The sequence below is a fragment of the Mauremys mutica genome, chromosome 3 (assembly GCF_020497125.1).
Source record: "Mauremys mutica isolate MM-2020 ecotype Southern chromosome 3, ASM2049712v1, whole genome shotgun sequence".
NCBI classification, from domain to species: Eukaryota; Metazoa; Chordata; order Testudines; family Geoemydidae; genus Mauremys; species Mauremys mutica.
The window spans coordinates 146,619,141-146,642,457 of record NC_059074.1 but is presented as its reverse complement, the minus strand read 5'-3'; the positions used below and the strand labels follow the sequence as shown (position 1 = coordinate 146,642,457).

The window sequence follows — 23,317 nt, the reverse complement described above, 5'->3', positions numbered from 1 at the left end:
TTAGCGTGGGAGGGTTTTTCCCTTAAGCAACCTTAACTAGTTTTCAGTGTAGAATTTGTTTGCAGGAATTATATGCATTATATAATGGGAAGCTGTTGTCTCAAATCTGGGAGAATAAGAAACCTGATACACTGGAGTGAATGTTTTGAAACAATTAGTAATATAACAGAAAATAACGGATGGTTCAAACTAGAAGGAGGAGTTCTTTAACAAAACCCACAGCAGCAAATCTATTTGCTGCTATCACTGGATGCTGCTGTGAATGTCTGTATGTAAAGTCTCCTACAGGAAAGTTGCTAAACACACTGTAAAAGGAGGAAAGATAGAAGAAATGATGATGGGCTTGATCTTGCAAGACACTGAGCAAGATACTCATATCTTCAACTCCAACTGAAGTTAATAAGCATTGAGGGTGCTCGATACTTTGAACCCTAGAAGCAGTCTCCTCCCCTTGTCTGTGATAAACTTAATCTCGAAGTGATGTATTGAAAGATAAAATAATGAAAAAGTTAATCATAAGTTAAGACATTTTATTTTCAGAACCATGCAAGGACTCTAATAATCTTATTTCCCCCCATCTTTAGCACACAATATAAATAATCTAACTATGATTCTCTCATCTGCCCAGAAAGAACACTTAAAAAACTATGCAAGGACCACCCCAGAGCTAGATTTACAAAAAAAAAAAACACCCCAAACCCTGGCCAATGGGATTGAGGAGTCTGCGAGACAAGCTCACACTTCCAGGTTTTGAACATCCCAGTCCCAGTCCCCATGGATTTAATTGGAATTGCTTCTCCAAGAGAAGTAACTGATTGATATCCACTGGTAAAGACACTACAAATGAACTAACTGTCTCTCCACTCAGCTTGTGTTTGGATTGGATTTATAATCAAATCTGAGCTTGTTCTCTGAAGCATAGGGCCAAACAAAACAAACACGTTTTGCATGTGTTTCTGCTTGGACCCAATTACAAATACTGCCTTACAATCAGTATTTTCTTAAATTTCTTTTAATAAACACAGTTCTTCCTTCATTGCTCAGCCAACGTAGCACTATCATGTAAATATGTACATTTTATTTTAAAAATCGCAAATGACTTCATCTCAATTTGGAATCTTTTTGTTGTCAGTAAAAACAACAACAAAACAAAAAAAGGTTTTCTTTAAATGCTACCCCTGAGCAACTCTGATTTACTAATATGCTCACTTCATAATTTCTGATGTATAATGGTGAAAATCTTCATGACATACATTTTTAAAAGTGCACGCACAAAAGTACAATTAAGCTTGCTTGCTTGTACACAAGCCCTTCACTTGTGCATCCATAATGGTTGTTGGATAGGAGTCCTTTTGAAAATCTGGACCAATATGTCTTATGCCAGAATAAACTAGCCTAGGACAGCCTGTCCCACAGCAGGTGATGAGGATCATTTAAAACAAATACAAAAACAATGAAAAATACTTTGAACTGTGTTCTAAAAAAACAATTAACTCAAAAGAATGTGTGGTGCTGGATTGCTACCAGTTTATGGGTTATTAAAATGCAAACAAGGCGATCAGGATCCTACAGAATACATGGCATTTTGTGTCTGTTTAATTATTATAGAAATATGTTAACAATTTTCTTCTATGCTCAGTAATTTAGATTAAAGTACAAATGAGTATATATTTAAAATAGAATAATTGACTGTGGTTTTAATTCACTGATTATCAAATCAATGTTGAAGAGTTTAGGAAAAAAATCCCACAAAACACACATCAGAGAAAAATGGATGCCAAAAAGAAAAGGTACACATTTTTTAGGTCAGATGTGCTGGGACTTCTCTCTTATTCTACGAAATGACAGTGTTTGGTGGCAGCTTTATGTTCCAAACTGCAAATGTATCCCTTTGTTCAATTTTTGTTGTTACACAAATGTAAAACGTTAAAGATGAGCCTTATTGTGGACAGAGTTTTTATAAACAGATAGCAAGGGAAGAGATTAAAATGAAGTGTTACATGAACTTCTGCTAGCCTGTAGTCATAGGCGGCAGGTTTGTATAATTTTTGGTGGGGCCCAAAATGGTGGTGCCCCCCCGCTCCCGCCCTGTAAGCCGATATAAAATGAAGCTACAACGCGTCAGTGCCACAAGATTACAGGGTTGGAGAAGGGGTAGGGGGTCCAGGGGCCAGTCAAGGGACAAGGAGCAGGGGGGGTTGGATGGGGCAGAGGTTCGGAGGGGCAGTCAGGGGACAGGCAGCAACTGGATAGGCATGGGAGTCCAGGGGGTTTATCAGGGGACAGGTAGGGGGTGGGGTCCTGGGGGGAAGTTGGGTGGGGTCTCAGGAGGGGGCAGTTGGGGACAAGGAGAAGGGAGGCTTAGATAGGGGCTGGGGTCCCAAGGGGCAGTTAGGGGCAGTTGTCTCAGGAGTGGGTAACGGGGGACAAGGACCAGTGGTGCTTAGATAGGGGGTGGGGGTCCTGGGGGGCAGTTGGGGCAGGGGTCTGGGGAGGGGGCAATCAGCGGCCAGGGGCTGGGATTCAAAGGGCTCTGAGCTGCTGGCAGCCGCGAGAAGCCCTGAGCCCTTTAAATCCCAGCCGCCGTGGCTGGGATTCAAAGGGCTCTGGGCTCTCTGCCCCTGCGGGCAGCCCAGAGCCCTCTGATTCCCAGCCGCGGCTGAGATTTAAAGGGCTCTGGGCTCCCCGCGGTTGCAGGCAGCCCGGAGCCCTCTGATTCCCAGCTGCGGCTGGGATTTAAAAGGCTCTGGGCTCCCCGCTGCTGCCGGCAGCCCAGAGCCCTCTGATTCCCAGCCGCGGCTGGGATTTAAAGGGCTCTGGGCTCCCCGCGGTTGCAGGCAGCCCGGAGCCCTCTGATTCCCAGCTGCGGCTGGGATTTAAAAGGCTCTGGGCTCCCCGCTGCTGCCGGCAGCCCAGAGCCCTCTGATTCCCAGCCGCGGCTGGGATTTAAAGGGCTCTGGGCTCCCCGCCGCAGTGGGCAGCCCAGAGCCCTCTGATTCCCGTCCGCGGCTGGGATTTAAAAGGTTCTGGGCTCCCCGCGGTTGCAGGCAGCCCAGAGCCCTCTGATTCCCGTCCGTGGCTGGGATTTAAAAGGCTCTGGGCTCCCCGCAGCAGCGGGCAGCCCAGAGCCCTCTGACTCCTGGCGGCGGCTGGGATTTAAAGGGGCGAAACCTAGCTCCAAATATTGGTGGAGCAGAGCCCCTGATTGTGAATATTCCTGGGGCTTTAGCTCCACGAGCCCATATAAGTTGGCGCCCATGCCTGTAGTCTAAGTATTGCCCAAATTATCACCCAGCACAGAACTGCAAAAGAAGAGCTTTACTTTTGTCGTTGTAGTATTTATTCTTCCATAATGGGACATGTTATTTAATATTTTTATCAAATATCCAAAAGTTGAACATAACCATGATCAAATTTGCTAACTGAAAATTAAAGGGGTATGAAATACTCAAAGACAGACTTAAAGTTAACTGGAGAAATTAGAAACACTAGTCTAGAAACAAGGGGGAAGATTCAGTACTAACATACGGCTATTAACTTGCCAGTGGTTTGGCTTGCTTAATTTCACTGCCATACTTCTACTACTGTAGAGTCAAAACTCTCCATGACATTGGCCTCTCCTTTCATTCAGCATCCACTGTCTCAACATTCACATTTATATAAGCCAATGGTATTTACACAGAGGCCTTCTCCACAGATGTGAGGTCTCAATCCTTCAACAAAATCTGAAAAGTGGGGTAGGGAGAGAAACCAAAAGGTGCTTAAATAAGCTTAAATTCATCAACAAATAACCAACATACATAATATATGAATTTCCCCCATTCTTTCTTGTATGTTTGCCAGATAGAAAAGAAGTAGAGAATTACAAAAGAAAATGTTAATGTTCAACTTAAGAAGAGGTATTTAACAAACACTGGAGAGTAATATATTATATATTAGAAACATTGTGGGACAGATCTTGCTTTCAGTTGCACTGGTGTAAATCCAGAAAAACTATTCCCAGATCCTCAAAGGTACTTAGGTGCCTAACTCCCATTGACTTCAATAGGAATTAAGCACCTAAATACTTTTGAGGACCTGGTCCTCTGTGTTACTTGGAGTTCTCTGCATTACACTCTATCAGGGTGATCTGCCCCTTTAAGGGCCAGGATGCAGCCAGCCCTGTTCTGGAAAGGAGCAGTGTCAGGTGATTGGGTCTGATAATTACCAGCTTGGTGATACAGATGTGGGCCCCAGCTCCAGAAGGGAGCCTGGGTCCAGGAGCGTGATGGGAGAATACTCTCCTGTACTGCAGAAGAGGACTATGAGGGGATGAGAGCCCCTGCAACTGCTCTTCCCCTCTGCCTGCACAGCTGGCTGAAGGTTCTGACCACCAACTTGCAGGAGACTGTGGGGCAGGGGTACAGTCTCATGTTGAGACCAGAACTATTACTTTATGTTGTCAGGCCACATTTCCCTTTTTGTGTTGGACAAAAAACAGAGCCCTGAGGCAAGGGCTATGAGTTGATCTGGGTGTGGCTAGTTATGTTTCCCAGGCTGGTGATCAAATCCACCAGCCTATACATACTTTGTTGGAAGATGGCCAGAGAAGATCAGAGCCACAGCTATGTGGAGTCACCTGCAATTTTCCTATGCAAAGCGAAGAGAGAAGAGGACACAAGAGCTGTGAGTGCAACTGAAGCTTCAGGGAGAAGTGGAGAGAAGAGTGATCAAGGCAACATATAAATGTTACATGAATAGTGTGTTCACACTGTGGGGCTTACAGATGGCAAGAAGGGACAGCTGGGTAATTCCAAGGAAAGCTGTGGAAAAGCAGATTGTCCTGCCAAATTTGGGACAGTTGAGCGGTAAGGAGTTGTTTTGTAATTTTTTTTAAATATCTCACCCTTCAGCCAATCAGTTGGGGGGAAATATATATATATTTTTTTATCAGGGCGAATCTTGATTTCATACCTGCAAAAAGCAATAACTTTTAAAATAAATAACTGTCAACACTCAATGTGGTTAACCATGTCCCTCTGTAGCTATACACATAAAAACACCCTGGAGTCCAGTTTGGGTTTTTTCCCCCGCTTCCTAATAAATATGTCATGAAGAAAACATTATATTGACCTCTTAGGCCCCCATCCACAAAGGTATTTAGGCCCCAAACGGACATTGATTTTGAGGATCTGGGCTTTAGGGCCTGATTCAATGCTCACTGAGGTCAAAGGGAGTATTTTCAATTACTTCAGTTAACTTTGGCTCAGGCTCTTAATGATCAGTTTTAAAATTATTATTCTCATCATCGTTTTAATAAAGAAGAACAGTGGTTACCAATGCATTCTGTTCCTTCTTCATTGGCCATGAATCCTGCTTGGCAAATGCACAGGAAACTCCCTTCTGTATTTTCACAGTGCCCAAGGGAGCATAGATGGGGACTCTGAACACACTCATTGATATCTGTTTAAGAAATAAAAATATAAGGATATTGAAAAATGTAACATAATTGGCAATGACTCTTTCCCCACTCCACCCAACAAATATGTGCCTTTGAAAAGACAGGGCTTGTAATGAGTTTAACTGTTTGAAAGCCTATACACTTTGCTCTCTTAAAGAGCCTCAAGAAGGATATATCAAATAGTTGTAGATGGAAAAATCATGCTTACTGGCCAGGGCCGGCTCCAGGGGTTCTGCCGCTCCAAGCAGCCAAAAAAAACCAAAACAAAACAAAAAAACCTGCGATGGCGATCTGTGGCAATTCAGCGGGAGGTCCTTCGCTCCGAGCAGGAGTGAGGGACCCTCCGCTGAATTGCCGCCAAATATCTGAAAGTGCCGCCCCACTCTGGAGTGTCCGCCCCAAGCAGGAGCCGGCCCTGTTACTGGCTTAAGCTATATGAGTACTGAAATTGCTTGAAAACTAAACAGTGGACACTCTTCAAATCTTTAAAATTTCCATTTGCAAGTAATTGATGTTACAACGGTATTTGTGGTACTCCCCATATTAAGCATTGGCATTGCTACAAGCATAGCACAGTATAAAGCTAGTCAAAATTATAATTTTAAATCATTATTATTCTGGGTGTATTTGTATAAAATATATTTAAATAGTGTATTAGCACCAGTTAGTAGAGGTATTATTTTTGAGTAGTTATTGACTTTCTGATAAAGTAAAAATCAATAACGGAACATTTGAAAATATAATATCAAATGTAAATATTACTGTTTTCATTCAGTACTACTGTTGAAATTTTGTTTACACAGAAGTCAGGAACTTGATTCCTGAATTATTTGTGACTCTGATCATCTGCTGTAATTCACAGGCAGCCTTTTGTATTCTTGTATATGGTGTAATTTTAATCCCTTAATATAAGTAAAATATGGCTCAACTATAGCTGCTGTGGGCAACTAGAGGTCTGTACTTCTGGTTCCTGGACATGTAAAACCTCATCAATAAAACTGCATTAATAGAATGTTTGCATATATAGCCTTATTTATTATTTTTAAAGAATAAAATGCAGAGAAAGAACTGATCGAGCCTTCAAATACACTCTATGGGCCAAATTACGCTACAAGTTACTATCATGTGGACCCACTGTTATCAATGCTGTTGCACAATTGTAACCGAAGACGTAAGGTATACTTGGTCCTGTCTCAGCGTGGTGGGATGGACTAGATCAGTGATTCTCAACTGGGGTACTCAGAGGTCTTCCAGGGGGTACATCAATTCATCTAGATATTTGCCTCGTTTTACAACAGGCTACATAAAAAACACTAGTGAAGTCAGTACAAACTAAAATTTCATACTGGCAATTACTTGTTTATACTGCTTTATATATTATACACTGAAATATAAGTACAAGATTTATATTCCAATTGATTTATTTTATATTATATGGTAAAAATTGGAACATAAGCAATTTTTTAGTAATAGTGTGTTGTGACACTTTTATATTTTTATGTCTGATTTTGTGAGCTAGTAGTTTTTAAGTGAGGTGAAACTTGGGGGTACTCAAGACAAATCAGACTCCTGAAAAGGGTATAGTACTCTGGAAAGGCTGAGAGTCACTGCCCTAGAGCACAAGGTCTACATCTTCGTAGCAGCCATGCAATGTAAGACATCCCAAAGAGGGCAGGAAAGGTGCCAGGGTAACTGTTTCCTATTCAACCCACTCCTCATTAGCCAGCAGAAGAGAGTCAACTGCACTCTCAGAAGGATAGTATCAGCAAAACAGTCCAATATGCACTGGGGAAATCTGAGAGAGATTCTGTTTCCCTGAGGCAGGATCCCTCCCAGAGCACCTGATTGGGTAGTGTGATCCTGCGCCTCCCAAAATGCAGACTAGTGCCTCCAAAGCATGATTGTACCCATAAGTAAAATAGATTTTGACATTCACCATGCTCTACATATTTATCACACACTTGGGACTATCAAACACACGCTCATTGAGACAGGTCAGACAAGTTAAAATGGTTTCCTGCTTATTGCCCTCAACTCCTAGTGACTTCAGTGAGACCTTTCATGAGCACTAAATTCACACACAAAAAACTTTTTTTAAAAAATTCCATTCATCTTTGACTATCTGAAAGGTTCACTGGAGCCTGCTTTTGGTGAATATTGCTTTATATATATAAATTACATTTTTGAGTAGTTTTGGCATGTACAGAAGAGGATTTCTACATTATACATAGCCCCTTGCAGGAACAGGCTCTACATTTGAAAATGCTTCATACAGTGATTACTTTACATTATTGAAAAAGTTCTTTCATACCAGAGCATTTTGTCTGTTGATCATTCAGCTTGTACCCATCATAGCAGATGCAGGTGTATCCCACAGGCAAATTAACGCAGTGTCCTGCTCCACAGATATCAGGGTTCACTGTGCACTCATTGATTTCTATACATACACACACACACAAAGAAAAAACTTATTACAAACTATCTTAAATATTTCAGTAGAGAAACCCTGAAATCAGTTGTGACCACACCGATTGGTCCAATTTATCCTGAGTGACTAACAGACCTGTGGTCAGATGACTCTTCCCCCACCCCTTCCTACCCTCTCCCCCACACACAGAAGTCAAGTGGGTGCATATGCAAATCAAAAGTGAAGATAGAGTAAAATGAAAATAATCATAGATGTTAAACTGTTAGCTGTAGCAGCTTACAGAATTATTTTCAGACTGTAGTTTTTAGCAATATCACAGCAGGTTGTCTATGAAAACACACATTTCCTAATTAGGTGAAATATAGATTTGGCTACTTTATTATAAGCAGTATGACAACTCGGTTAAATATGAGGATTTTTTTTTTTGTAGACAGCTCACAATATCAACCTCAGTTTAAATGTCAAAACATTCTGTCTAAGGCTAGGTCTACACTGGGAGGGGGAAGGGGGTCGACCTAAAATACGCAACTTCAGCTACGTGAATAGCGTAGTTGAAGTCGGTGTATCTTAGGTCAATTTACCTGGCCTTGAGGACAGCAGCAAGTCGACCGCTGCCGCTCCCCCGTTGACTCCGCTTCCACCTCTCGCCACGGTGGAGTTCCAAAGTCAACAGAAGAGCAGTCGGGGATCGATTTTTATCGCATCTACACTAGACGCGATAAATCAATCCCCGATAAATCGATCACTGCCCGCTGATCCGGTGGGAAGCGTAGATGTACTCTTAGAATGTAGTTTCATTAGTTTTGTCCCTAAACTTAATTTAATGCCTCTTTACCAACCTTGCCAGTCTAGGACTCAGGATTTTTGCTGTTAAAATGGTGTTCAAATGGAACCTTTCAAGTCATAAAGAGGAGGTAAGAAAGCTTTGAAAAAACTATTGAAAAGGATTGAGCACTAGTATGTTACATGAAATAATGTTACCTATGGACGATATATTTTCTGGATAAAGACCATGGATTGTGTATGAAGATTATTAAAATCCCTCATTAAAGATCAAATTCCTTTGGGGTGAAATGATAAAAAGACACGTGAAATGCTACTCTGAGACATGGACCTGGCACTGGAAAAGGCAATATTTGTATGCCAAGCAGTATAACAAAGAGGAATGGAAATAATGGCTGTAGAGAGTGACACAAAGCTCAAATGAAGGCAAAATGTTACTCATAAATCCATCAAAGAAAGAAGCTGCAAAATCAAATGAATGGCTAAAAAATATGCACAAGAGGTTACATGTGAGGAACAAATTCCACTTCTGAGTGAATGTGAACTGTCACTGAGGGGAAAAAGGGAAAGGGGAAAACAGGAGTTTGTGACACACTGAGGAAAGTGACCAGATTTGAGCTCACACACACGAGACGTTAGGTCTAATCAAGAGGGGCATGTCATGAAGAGTCTAACAAACCTCAACCAGACGTGAACAATCTATTTGTGGCATATGAAGACATGCTCACAGGAAAAGGGTGTCTCCCAGTTAACTTACAAGATGCAATTATGGGACGAGACAAAGCTTGTTATATATAACACCCTAAATGCTCCACAAGCCCAGAAAGAGAGACTAGGGAGAGCTGGAAAACATGACAGCAAATGGGATTATTGTGAAGAGCTGACAGACTGGGTTCACTCCTTGGCAACTGCAGAGACAAAAGGAGTTGAAAAAGACAATTTAGAAAGTATATTTCCTCTTGCCCACAAGGTATGAAATGTTTGCCGACATGGCAGGAGCCAAATTTTTCAGCAAATTAGATACATCACAAGGGTTTGGCAGATTCCCATGGACACAGAAATCTCCAAGACTTGTATTTTCAATAACCATTTGGCAGATAATGTTTCCTGAGATTGCCTTTTGGAACATGTTTTGCATTGGAAGTGTTTCACCTCATAACAACCTGTCCTAGATACTAGAAGGTCTTGCAGGAGAACATCAGGAACAATTGTGGAGAGTACTGAAAATTGCAAGAAAAACCAACGTTAAGTGGAATAAGACAAACTGTCAATTTCAAACAATTTAAATCACCTGCTTAGATGAGAAACTGGTCACAAAGGGAACAATATTTACCGAGTCTAATATTTAAATGATACTGACTGTGCAGAGACACAAAGATAAAAAGGGAATTCAGAGATTGCAAGACATGCTGAAGTAGATCAGTAAGTTCATACCCACCTACAAAGTTTAAATAACTTATCTAAGAAAATAACTCACAAAGACTGAGGATGGGCATGAATGCCAGATCATGAGAGCGCACTCAGATTTGGAGCATACAGAAACATCAACACCAGTGTTTCAATTTATCTGACTCAGTGAAAGAGAGAAAATTCTCCACAAAAATGCTTCAAAAGAAAGGCTGTGGGGAGTATTGTTACAGATACATGTAACTGAATGGCTGCTTGTCATGTGTGCCATAAGAGCTATGATAGCTGTAGAGAAAATGTTCGTGCAAATTAAAAAAAGCAATGTTAGGCCATGAATATGTTTCATGATTTTTCTCTACTGATGAAGCTTCTGTGTTGAAACTGACTATAAAAAGGTGATTACACTTCACAAGGAAGTACAGCCTCCAGGATACAGGGATTACTTAAGTCCAAAAGTGTGATACGAGCCTTCTAGTCACCTCTGATATCACCTACTGATTGCAGACACTCTGTCACCAGAAATATGGGATGAGCTGGAAAAGTAACACTGCAAGCAGTAATACAAAGTATAAGTGAGAGGTGGAGAAATCAAGTCCTACCTATTCCCAATATCAAAATGAACTTTTAGTGATTTCAGGAATTTTCATAAAAGGTCCCTTTTAAATTGTTAGTTAAATTAATAAATTATCCTGCCTCATTCATCATTCAAATATTAAATCAGCCCTCAAGACTGAAGCTGATGGAGTTTTAGTTGTATAGAGAAGAAAGAAAATGTATTTCCTTATAGATAACATGGTGGAGGAAGTGAGAAGATCTGGATATGACCTGTATGTGTGGGGAAAGTGAGAATATGAAAGGATGGCTCCCAGGTTACAGTCCTGAGAATAGGGAGGATGATGGTGGCAGAGAAAAAAAAGTGGCAGAGAAAAGGGTGTGAGACAAAAGAAATTCAGATTTGACAGTATTATGTTTAAATTGAGGGAGATACATCCAGGAGATGCAAGAGGCAGGGTGAAATAGAGGATTGAATGAGCCAGGAGTGGATAGGTAAATTTATTAGTTAGCATTGAGATATTAGTTGAAGCCATGCAAATGGATGAGATTAACCAAAGAAAGTGTGTTTAAAAAAAAAAAAAGTGGATGACTAGGAATAGATCCATGAAGAATCTACACTGAAGTGGGAGTGAGGAAGAGGCAGATGTGCCAAAAGAGATGCCAGAATGGCAGAAGGAGAAGCCAGAGAGGACAAGCAAAGTGGACAGATTGACAGATAGTGTAAAAAACATAGAGACGTCCAAGAGGATGAGGCTGGGAATTGTGCGCTTTCGGATTTGACCAGGAAGAGCCTGTTGGACACCTTGGCGCGAACAGTTTCGGTGGAGTGAAGTAGATGGAAGCTAGACTAGTGAGGACCTGGGCTAGAGCTGGAAAAATAACTACGGTAATTTATACCCACAAGCATGATTCTTTTTGCCTTAGTACTAGCAGAATAATTTTGGAAATATCAGCATGGAAGTAATCTTCAGTTTTGACCCGGGGTGAAATGTGGACCCCGCTGAAGTCAATGGGGGTTTTGCCCCAAGTATCTGAAATTGTCTGTGATGCTTTCCATTCAGCTGCTATGTCCTGACATAAGCACCAGTGTAGATAACGATGTGTAGGGTCATTCTTGCTGTCCACTTCTCTAATCCTGCACTACTGAAGCCAAAGGAACTTTAACCTTTGATTTCAATGAGGGGAGGATTAGACCATGTGTGACATTCACCAAGACGTGCATCACATTTGGAGTTACGGAGTAGCAGTCTCTGCCCTGCTATCTTTTTCCTCTTTGCATTACATTACTAAACATCAAGGATTGTGAATTAAATCTACAGTAGAATTCAATGTAGATTCTCAAGCTTCTTTTCAGTGTCCTCAGTTTGCTCACTGTCTTCCAATGTCTTCTCACCTTCATAAAGTTATCCAGGGTCAGTTATCTCTCTGCAGTCTTAAAGTGCAAAGAATTCTCACAGGCTTTATTCATCCCATTCTTATCTTTGCCTTCTGACAGCTTTCAATTTCTGAGTCCTCCTCTATTGCTGTGGTTTCTAAAGGTGGAATTATTCATATTTGCACCCACCTTTTATTTTCTGGGCATAAAAATGAGGAAGCAAATTGTACCTGCAACCAGGGGAGCCCAAGTCCTAGCTCTGCTGAAAACATACTCCTTAGTGTGCTATTTTGCCCACCTATGTTGTACCTCCCAGTTAAGTATTCCCCTGTGCTCTACTGTTACAGTCTATTTGCTATCCCAATACAATGGTAGTGTGGTACTAGTTAGGTGTTATTGTCAGGAATGTGTTCACAGTCACCTCTTACCCTGTTTTTACACTAAAAGGCAAGTACCATACCTGTAACTTGAGTAGGTGCAATTACTTGACTTGCACTTGAAGTAGAAGCTTCAGGGGCAACTTCAACAGGCAGAGGAGGGGAGGTTTTTTCAATCACTGCTGTTTAACATAGAATGGAAAACAATCATATTTAAGATATATTTCAACACATATAACACACAGTATTGAACTAATCTGATAGTATGAAGGCTTTTTGTAATGTATGCTTCTTTGATTTTAAATAAGAAAAACAGTTTGAAGATTTTAGCATTACACCACTTGTGAAAAAAAACCTTTGTACTAAAGAATATCTAGTGGCCACATTTTTCGCACCTAAATTTAGACATCTAAATCTAGATTTAGGCATCTCAATGAGAATGCCCATTATCAGAGGTGGATTGCACCCACAGCACAACGGACTTCAAACTTTGTGTTCTCATATTCAAGGTCATCCACCATTTCACCTCAGCCTACAGTATCTGTCTTTGACTCTTAACACTTTGCCTACCCTTTGCTCCTCCAATGATGCCAACCGCAACCCGTTCCACTCCTGTTTCCTCCTTCTACTCCTGGCTCTATGACTTTTAACATTCTGCCTCCTGTTCATTGAATGTTCTCACAAAACCTGTTAGCCAAGCCATTAACATCTTCTAATGAATATCCCTTCAAAAAATCCACGTCTTCCATGTTGCTACAAGTAGTGCACCAATTTACCATTAAGAACAATAGTAACTTGAATGGAACCAAAATGTGCACTCAGGACTTTAATTCGAATTTAGCAGCGTTAATTCGAATTAACCGTGCACCCGTCCACACCAGGAAGCCATTTAATTCGACATAGAGGGCTCTTTAGTTCGAATTCTGTACTCCTCCCCGACGAGGGGAGTAGCGCTAAATTCGACATTGCTATGTCGAATTAGGCTATGTGTGGACGGAAATCGACCTTAGTAGCTCCGGGAGCTATCCCACAGTGCACCACTCTGTTGACGCTCTGGACAGCAGTCCGAGCTTGGATGCTCTGACCAGCCACACAGGAAATGCCCCGGGAGGGAGAACCTCTCTCAGCAGCAGCGCTCACACAGCGAATGGGAGGACAGGTGGCGTCAAGAGGACCAGCAGGCGACTCAAACGCTGCTTGGACTAATGAGGGAGCAAACGGACTCGCTCCGGCGCCTTGTGGATGTTCTGCAGGACCGCAGGCAGGAGGACAGAGCCCCCCTGCACTGTATCTGCAACCGCCCTCCCCCGCCACAAAGTCCCATCCCCCCCTCACCCAAAATAACAAGAAGGAGGGGCGCCAGGGGCCGTGAAAACTGTCACTGCACCCCTGCAGAGTGCTCAATTACCCAAAAGCTCTCATTCCCTAAATGTTGAGAAGTCCTTCCCTTCCTGGCTCACCCAAGCCCCAATCCCAGTTTCATCCCCTAACTGTGTAGTTGATTATTAAAAAGAGTTTGCTGTTAATTACTGTTTCCGTCATGTTTTTTTAAAGAAGAAGGGGGAGGGAGGGGGTTGGTAATTGCATAGGACAGTCACCATTACCAGGGCACAGACACGGGGGCAGGATCAACAGCAGGTCTCACACACAGTGCAGTCAGTTAGGCACCCTTGTCGGTCTGGGAGGTGCTTTTCATGTTCTGTGGAGGGGGGGGGTTACATGACTTTGTGGCAGGGGAGGGCGGTTACAGATCATATGCAGCAGTCCTTGTCCTGGACCACAGAGCCACGCAGCAGGGGAATCTGTAACCGTCCTCCCCCGCCACAAAGTCACATAGCCCCCGCACACAGAGTCCTGAAAAGGAGAGATGGCAGGCTCCGTTGAAACAACCAGTCCGGCACTGCAGACCGCTCTAGGAGCAGGAGCCTGTCATTCCTCGAGTGTAGAAGCGGTCTTTCCATCACTGCACACCCTACCCAGCACAGTCTGCGTCCCTGTTTCAAGCCTTTAACGCGAAGTCATTAATAAGGAAAACATTGTTCATTAACAATGTTCCATTTACTTTATTTTTAAACGTGTATTGGAAAGGGGGAAACGTGGTGAACGGGGTATGTAACTGCAGAGGACAGTCAACAGTAACTGAAACAGGGGCAGGTTCAGCTTCTCTGTAAAGAAACTGAACAGTCACAGGTTACCCTGCTCGCTGAGGAACCTAGCTTTCAAAGCCTCCCGGATGCACAGCGCTTCCCGCTGGGCTCTTCTAATCGCATGGGTGTCTGGCTGAGCGTAATCAGCAGCCAGGTGATTTGCCTCAACCTCCCATCCCGCCATAAAGGTCTCCCCCTTGCTCTCACAGAGATTGTGGAGCACACAGCAAGCTGCAATAACAATGGGGATATTGGTTTTGCTGAGATCCGAGCGAGTCAGTAAGCTCCTCCCCTTGAGACATCCGAAAGCACGTTGAATGATGACAGTTACCCAAGACCACCCTCGACACATTTTCCCCCCCAGCATGCATTGTGGGGAAATCCCAGAATTCAAATGGGCAGCGGGGACTGCGGGAACTGTGGGATAGCTTCCCACAGTGCACCGCTTCCAATGTCGACGCTTGCCCCGTTAGTGTGGACTCACAAAGTCGAATTAGTGTCCTTAGTGTGGAGACACAAATTCGACTTTGTAAGGTCGATTTCAAAAATTCGAATTAACTTAAATCGAACTAATCTGGTAGTGTAGACATACCCTCAGTAACAGTCATCATGTGGTCTAATTGTCAACCTTCTCATTTTCGCAGCTTTGGATGATTACTCTCAAATGTTGTATCCAGTTTGAAGTTAGAGTGTAATTTCTTTGGGGCAGAGACAATGTTTCTGTATTCATTCTCTAAAGCACTTAGCACATTTTTAATAATAATGTTACAAAGTTTAGTTGTTTTGTATTATGATTCCCTTTATAATTTTTCTAGGTAAAGAATTTCACTCCTTAGAGTATAATCCTTCCATTACACTCCCCTCATGTCACTCCTATTGACTTCAATGGGAGCTCTGTGTGCAGAGCACTGCAGAACTGGACTCGGAGGGACCAGTTCTGCACACAGTTACACGAATAGTCCAACTGACTTTAATGGGGCCGTTCTTGTAAGGATCACTTGCAGGAGTAAAATTATTACAGGGTCAGGCGCTAAATTTGTGAATCCAGAGTTTCAAATTAGCAATTAGATTCTGAAACAGAAAGGAACATACAGCAAAATGTAGTATTCCATTCTTTGATTCACAAGTACTGTCATCTGCTAAAAGAGGAGTCAAAAAGAGCTACCTGGAAATTTTGGATGCAGGTTAATTGTTGAAATCCCAGGAGAAAGCTGAGGTTGACCAGGCTCGAGCACAGGTTTTTCTTGATCAAGTGAAACTAATTCCTAAAAAAAAAATTAAAAATTTACAATTTGAAGATGTGATTTTAATGCAGTCTTCTGAGTTGTGTGGGGAACTATTGTCTGGAAAAACAGTTGCTTTTCTTCCATACCTATTACATGTTAACAGCAAACTAAGTATTACTAATTAAAATATGAAATAATGGTGGCATACCATGCAATACTGCCATTATCTGAAGTGGTTACTCATAAGGGTTCTAGTTCCCCATTGGTGTTACCACTCATGAGCGGCCCCATCTCTCACTTCATAACAGTTCAAAAATATATTTAATTGCAGTTTAGAGTTAAATTTTATATTTTATAAATTTATCTATATCTCAGATATAGGACATACTCATGAGCATCTCTGTAGGCATTTGGCTGACAGAGAACTTATCACAATGGTCATTGTATTTGACTTTTTATTTTCATAAATTAGAGATGCTTGCATCGCTATGGAGAAGTGAAATGAAGCATAGCTATTGTTATCTCTAACAAATCAAAGCAGAAAAGGAGCTCATGTCAAGTTGCTGGTCCACTACGACCCCTAAATCCTTTTCAGAGTTACCGCTTTTCATGATACAGTCCTCCATTCTATAGGGATGGCCTGTGTTCCTTGTCCCTAGATGTACGACCTTCCATTTGGCTATATTAAAACACATTGTATTTGAATGGGCTCAGCCTACCAAGCAATCCAGATCAGTCTGTGACTTCTCTATTTAACCTCATCATGGAAATTTTTGTTAAAGGTACTCTTGCATGCTATTCATCTAGGCCTCAATTCAAGGAAGCACCCCCATTCAGGATAGCACTTAAGCACATGCTTAAAGCCCATTAAGCACATGTTTAAGTGAGTTGCTGAATACAGATGGAGTGATGAATCAGAGCCCTAACCTTTATGAACATATGATGAATCACAGTGTTAGCCATAAGCCACTATGACTGATGCTTTTTCATTGCCACTGGGAAATTTCAGTGGAAAATTAAACAATATGTGTACTACCAATGAGTCTGAATTGCCACAGCCTCAAACAGTAACTATTATATTCTCATATATAGTACATTTCTCAAAACTGGATGCAAATCCCATGGATCCTCTATTGTATTGTAGTTATTTGTGAAAGCATATAATACAGAATTCAGGTTTTACCTGATCAGGGGCTGCAGTTGCCACTAAAACCAGAAAGAAAAGAAAAAAAAGGAATTAACTAGTTTGAATAGAAAGAATATATGTCAAAAACATGAGTCATTTTAATGTGTTCTGAAATTATTTGTGCATTCCAGGCCTTAGTACCATTTTAAAACACTTGGCTGTCTCATAAAGACTATGGACCCGATTCTGATCTCACACTGGTACAGATAAGAAGTAACTTTGCAAAAGTCAGTGGACTTATTCTGATATAAAACAAGGTCAGAATCAGGCTCTATAAAATAACACAGCCTGCCATCTTATCCCCTAATTTTCAGCTCCATAAGCTAGTTCTTATATAATTTTCCTAGAACTTGTCAGAGCTGCTGGGAAACACAGTGATGCCTGCAAAATTATGGAATTGGATTTTAAAGCATTTGTTTTTATGTAGTAGTTTTGTTATTGCTGTTGATGTTGTGAGCCTTGTGTATATTCTTGTGAATTAAGGGGAAAAAGGGAGAGTGAAGGACCCAAATTAACCACATCAAAAACATGTGCAATTCCTGAATTTGGCTCAAGGAATACTTGAGATAAACATTTTGGGCCAGATCCTTAACTGGAATAAATCAACATAAAGTCATCAAATTCAACAAAGCTCCATAGATTTATCCTAGCTGACGATCTGGCCCTGTAACTCAGATGACGACCGCGAAAGTGATTTTGTTTATATTATTGTACAGCACTGCTATTGTAATGAGACAGTGTGTGTGTGACAGGACTAGGCATGTATATTATGGTTAGGGCCCTACTAAATTCATGGTTAATTTTGGTCAATTTCACATTCAAAGATTTTAAAAATTGTAAATTTCATGATTTCAGATATTTAAATCTGAAATTTCACAGTGTTGTACCTGTAGGGGTCCTGACCCAACTCTGAAGGCAGCAGTGCAGAAGGGTGGCATGGTATGGTATTGCCACCCTTACTTCTCTGCTGCTGCTGGTGGGGCGCTGCCTTCAGAGCTGGGTGCCTGGCCGGCAGCCGCTGCTCTCGGGCCACCCAGCTCTGAAAACAGCACAGAAGTAAGGATGGCAATACCGTGACCCCCATACGATAACCTTGCGATCCCCCCCCCAACCTTCTTTTGAGTCAAAACCCCCATTATGAGAAATGCTGGTCTCCTTCCGCCTGAGAAATTTGTATAGTATAAGGTGAAAGTACACAAAAGACCAGACTTCATGACAGATTTCATGGTGGTGACCAGATTTCACGGTCCGTGATGCGTTTTTCATGGCCATGAATTTGTTAGGGCCCTAATTATGGTATCTGGTTTCAGTGAAATTTAGGGTTTGTCTACACTTAAAATGCTACAGCAACACAGCTGTGGTGCTTCAGTGTAGACACTACCTATGCCAATGGAAGGGATACTTCCATTGGTGTATGTAATCCACCAATTCTTTCATCAGCCTAGCCCGGTCTACACAGGGACTTAGGTCGGCTTAAGAATGCCACTCAGGGGTGTGAATTTTTCACACTCTTTACTGAAGTAGTTAAACTGGCCTAACTTTCTAGTGTAGACCAGGCCTTAGTAATGAATTAAGCAGAAACCTGTCTTACAAGTTATTGTTTTGTAATACATTTTTGTTTTGGTATTAATCTGCTCAGTTGTGCAGTATTTAAGTTGCAAAGTAGCAAAATATAAAATAAATAGAAATAACTTTCTTGCCAAGTTTGTCCCCAAAAGTTCCATATTAAAAAAAAAATCTTTATTTTACAAACAAAAATTTGTTGGTAGTTAATTACTCCCTAAATGTTGTCAACTGCTTCATAACCTTTCAAAAATGAGTATGTTAACATTAAATATTTAAGCTTGAAAATGTAATGCATCTTAGGTATTTTTATATTATCCTAACCGCTGATAGACAGACCTGAGTCTTTTAAATCCTTAAAGAGGGCTACTGTCAACCCTATGCAAGTCTCAAAGACTATCTTGTATGCAAATCCAATGCAGCCTCTCTAAAGGATGCCATCTGCTAACAGTTTAATTCTTTTAAAATATGGTTTGGATCCTCAAAGATGTTGGGCCAGATTCCTGGCCCCTGTTCCAGTCAGAAAACTGGCCCAGCATCCGTGGAGCCACTGTTTCTATTCCCTCTCCTTTGAGGATTCATGCCAATTATGGCCAAGGAGCACACAACACATTCTCAAGAGGTGCATGGCTTATCCTGGGCTGATTGTATGCCAGGCTGGCCCCCACCATAACTCTAGTATGGCAGTGTGGGAATCACAGAGAAGTCCTTGCTCTGCCCTCAACACTGGCAGACAGGAGGAAGGGTGGAATAGCAAACTCTATCCCAGATCTATGCCACTGGAGGAGTCCCCTATGCTGAGATGATTCTTCTGTTGCAGGCTATGCTGGCTTTAGATTCAGTGTGCACCTGTGATGTAGCATAAGTGCTATGCTAAAGGCTCCCCAGCCTGGTGAGTCTACCCATTACAGAGCTGATGAGCCCTGCATGCTCCTGGCCTGTAATTTACCCACCCTTAAGTGAGGAAATTGTCATTAATGGAGCACGAAAATCTCTTGATATGGACCTGTTCGGTCTGTGAAAGTTAAACTTACTTAAACTGGAGATATTCAACTTGAGGAGCTTACAATCTCTGCTGGCTTTACCACAGGAGTAAGGCACCCTTAGCAGAGGTGTTCTTAATAGAGTTGATCAACGTTTAATTGAAAATGTGATTTTTCCACCAAAAAAGGCTTTTTTGTCAAAATGAAAATTTCCATGGAAAATATCCAGTATTGACTAAACAAAACAAAAATTGGGAGGAGGGGGTTTCGCCAAAAAATAAAAACCCGATTTCCTCCCTCCCCGCCCCCATTTCTAGCAACCAAAAATGAAACACTTTTGGCCCAAATGCTAGTTTTCAGTAGAAATGTTATGGTTTTCCATTGCTGTAAACTGATTTTTTCCCCAGTTTTTGTGAGGGTTTTAAGACCCCAACCCCCCGAAAAAAAATTTTTTTTCATGGGAACAAAAACCATTTCCTCACCAGCTCCAGTTCTTAAGCATTGCAGGTAAATTGAGCATAGAAACTAAGAATATTTTGCATTTCAAATGTCAAAGGTTGTATTAAATGTATAAAAAAGGATAAAAAATCTAACACGCAGGTGTATCATTACTGACTTCAAGTGAGCACAGTGGTTTTTTAATATGTGTAATTTTAAAACTAGTGAGTCAATTTTCTTCAAACTTTCCTGACCTTTTACATCTCCCTGAGTTCTATAAAATTTAGAATTCTAGCTTCAGTTGTTTTGATTTATCCTTGCACAAAATTTCTGGTGGGAAAAGTTTAAATTTCATTTTTGGGCTAAGACTAAGCTTGGAAAATTTCAGCTCAAAAGGAACTGTGTAAGAAAGGTCTGAGCAACTGAAAAGGCAGAATTAGAACAGAGAGAATCCCTCGAGTTCTTTAAAATACCAAGTAGTCTTTATCTTCCTTTCAGGGCCTAAACAGGTTGACAATTCCTTTTCAAAGACTGAAAAGTCTGAAGTCTCTCCCTCTACTTATGTAACTCGTATTATAGTAGATGGAACTCACTTACTTAAAAAGAATCTCATATTTTTTCTACCTTCCTGATGCAGAAATATCCCTCAGCTTTTCAAAATGAAGGCTGCCAAGTTCAAGGTAGGATTTTCCAATGCAACACAAATTGACTATTTACAATGTTTGTTTGTTTTTCCAATTAAAATGTTAGGGTTTTTTGTTGTTTTTGTTTTTTTTAAAAGGAGCACCAGGGAATTGATCCTCAGAAGAAGTAAATCTATGGTGACTGAATTTCCCATGAAGTTCTGCAAAATTTACTCAGACACTTCCAACTGTTGCCCCTGTGAACCAGTTGCATAATTATTTCTTGAAAATAACATATAAAAAGGACTCAAAACCATCACAACACTCCTCACAATCAGATTTTTACCTGCCTATATTCTGTTCACCAATAGCGTGTTGGCAATGCATTTATTTTTGCACATGCTGCAGGCTGTCTGTATTTCTTTGCTTCTGCATTCAAATTAAGCATGTTAAAAACAGGCCATTTTAAAGCTGCTAATGGTATTTAGAGGAGCTTGCAGAAACCCATGCAAAGACTGAGAAAAAAAAACTTACAGAAAGAGGCCTTCTTGTAAGAAATAAGACACTAATGAGACTTTCCATATTTTAGAGATGCCTAATATTGTTACCGGAATCCTTATAATAGACAAACATTTTCTGTTTCTATTACTCACAAAAATTAGGCTGAACTGTGGTTTTCTCTCTGTGCAGAGTTTTCAGTGTACAAGGGGAGCTACTGTATAACAATGGCTGAGAACTACAGTCTGTAGCATAATTCATTCGGTAACATGGAACTCTTCATTATTAAAAAAACTCTCAAATTCTATACAAACACTATATAAAAAGGATGTAAAACAGAAGTACATGCACAGAAATATAGCTATCTACTAAACTACAGTTCAAGATCCTTTTCCACTCTCACCTTCTTGCACAGCCACCTCGGGCTCACTTTTCTGTGAGAAGGTCAGTGCCTCCACTGGCTCTTCCTTTGCTGGGAGAGGTGGAGGAGAAGTACCTTTAGCAACAGGTTGAGTAATCTGGGTCTTGCCAATGACAGGTGGCTGTACTCTAACTGCAGGGTGATGATATAGCTTGTTTCTATGAGAGCCAGAAACCGTATAACCCATTCCACCAGGGCAGATTTCCTTAAAAGCAGCTAGATTTGGGATGGGAAAATATTCCTTTTAAGAGTCTAAAAGTGCAATATTTTGACACAATGGAAAATATAATGAACAAAAATCAACTCTGCTACTGTATGTACATTTTAACAACAAAATATGCTATAGTTAAGAACAAACATTATTGCATGCTAATGTTGAATACCTCTGAAAAATTACTTTAGGACTTAATTCATTCCTCTATAAAAGGCTTTTCCTCCAGTTTATTATTTTTTTCTTCAGCTGTGTTAAATATGCCTCTTCATCTGAACCATTTTTAATTAATCTAATTCAAATAGTATGTTATTTCTGAGGTGACTTTTCATCTGAAACTTGTCATTGTTTATAGAGCATAAGTAACTAGGATTTATTATTTCTATAGTTCCCTTTTTGAAGTTGCCAAAGAATAAAAAGTAGCTTCTCACTACCACTGAACCAGAGACATTAAGCTGAAAAATCTTGATTTATAACATTTATTTAAGCGATATGAATCAACTACACTAGAAACCGGACATAGTCCTTGATCTAGAGCCCACTGAACTCAACGAGTGAGTCTTTCCATAGACATCAGTTGGCTTTGGATAATGCCCGTAATGAATGTTAAAATTCTAGTGAAACAATGATATACTCCATAGGTCCTAACATGGAGTTACCTACTTTATAAATCAGTCTCTCAGAATAAGTGAAATTGAATGAAATTTAACCCTGGAAAAGATTATTTCAGTGAAATACTAAGATCTCCTACAATTTGAAAAGTTCTGCTGGATACTACCTAATTGCTGGGGAGGAGACCACTGAAAAAAGTGTTACCAGCAAAAGCATATTTTAGACTAGGGTTTTTAAGAGAGTCATGTGTAGCAATCTGACTTTAAAAACAGTGTTATTAGAAAAGTAAACATTTTAAAAATAGGCAATGGCTATAATTTACATGAAAAATACCTCATTTTAAAAATTATTTTGTCATATATTAATCTTTAAATGAAAGATAAAAAATGTTTCAGTAACTCAAATGTGATGATAAATGATTTAAAGGAAACCTGTTGTGTGTCTTTCAGAAATCTACGACAACATAATGATGTCTATTTTTTCTTAAAAATAAAATTAAACTAATATCAAAATATCTCCAGAAGTAAGGGTTCCAAAAAGGTCCCCAAATATATAGTACCTGTTTCATTCTACAATATTATCTTCAAATTAAATATACAGTGGTGATCTTGCCCCACTGAAATTTAAAATGTATACTGAATCCATTGTTCTGATTCACGCAGAAATAACAGGATTAAAATATTGCAGTATGGTATAATATTCAAAAAATAACACGCCTTTCCATAAGTGCAGAAAAAATAACACTTCATCTGGATTTTTTAAAAGAGTATTTCTTTAGTACTTGCTAAGAGGGCTGATATATGATCAGATCATCTCTAGAAGGGAGGAGTGGAAATCCTGCTCATAAATCTATCAGAAGAAAAGGTAGTTCAAGCTAAGCAGCATCTATTCTGACCCCACATTAGTCCCTCTGCATGAACTCCAGGTTCTGAGGTTTGGGAGTTGTAGCAGGATGCAGAGGGCCTCTGGCTCTGTGATCATCCCACCCAAAATAGTGGATTCTTGCACTGTGCTTGAAAAACTCAGCTGGTAGAGGAGAGAAAC

The 23,317-nt window shown here is 40.6% G+C and overlaps 1 protein-coding gene across 6 annotated transcripts in view; it reads right to left on the bottom strand.

Moving 5' to 3' along the window:
* The window catches only part of LTBP1 (latent transforming growth factor beta binding protein 1), a 331,513-nt gene that overhangs the window by 106,099 nt on the left and 202,097 nt on the right, over nucleotides 1-23,317 (bottom strand). For 2 of the 6 annotated variants that reach the window (XM_045009927.1, XM_045009931.1), the window contains 6 exons: nucleotides 21,433-21,666; nucleotides 16,922-16,944; nucleotides 15,678-15,777; nucleotides 12,449-12,544; nucleotides 7,752-7,877; nucleotides 5,317-5,442 (listed from right to left, as the gene is read on the bottom strand). In XM_045009927.1, coding sequence (XP_044865862.1) covers nucleotides 5,317-5,442; nucleotides 7,752-7,877; nucleotides 12,449-12,544; nucleotides 15,678-15,777; nucleotides 16,922-16,944; nucleotides 21,433-21,666 — 705 coding nt within the window. Of the gene's footprint in view, nucleotides 1-5,316; nucleotides 5,443-7,751; nucleotides 7,878-12,448; nucleotides 12,548-15,677; nucleotides 15,778-16,921; nucleotides 16,945-21,432; nucleotides 21,667-23,317 lie in introns of all 6 variants that reach the window. The other 4 variants (XM_045009928.1, XM_045009932.1, XM_045009926.1 and 1 more) reach the window with 3 other exon arrangements.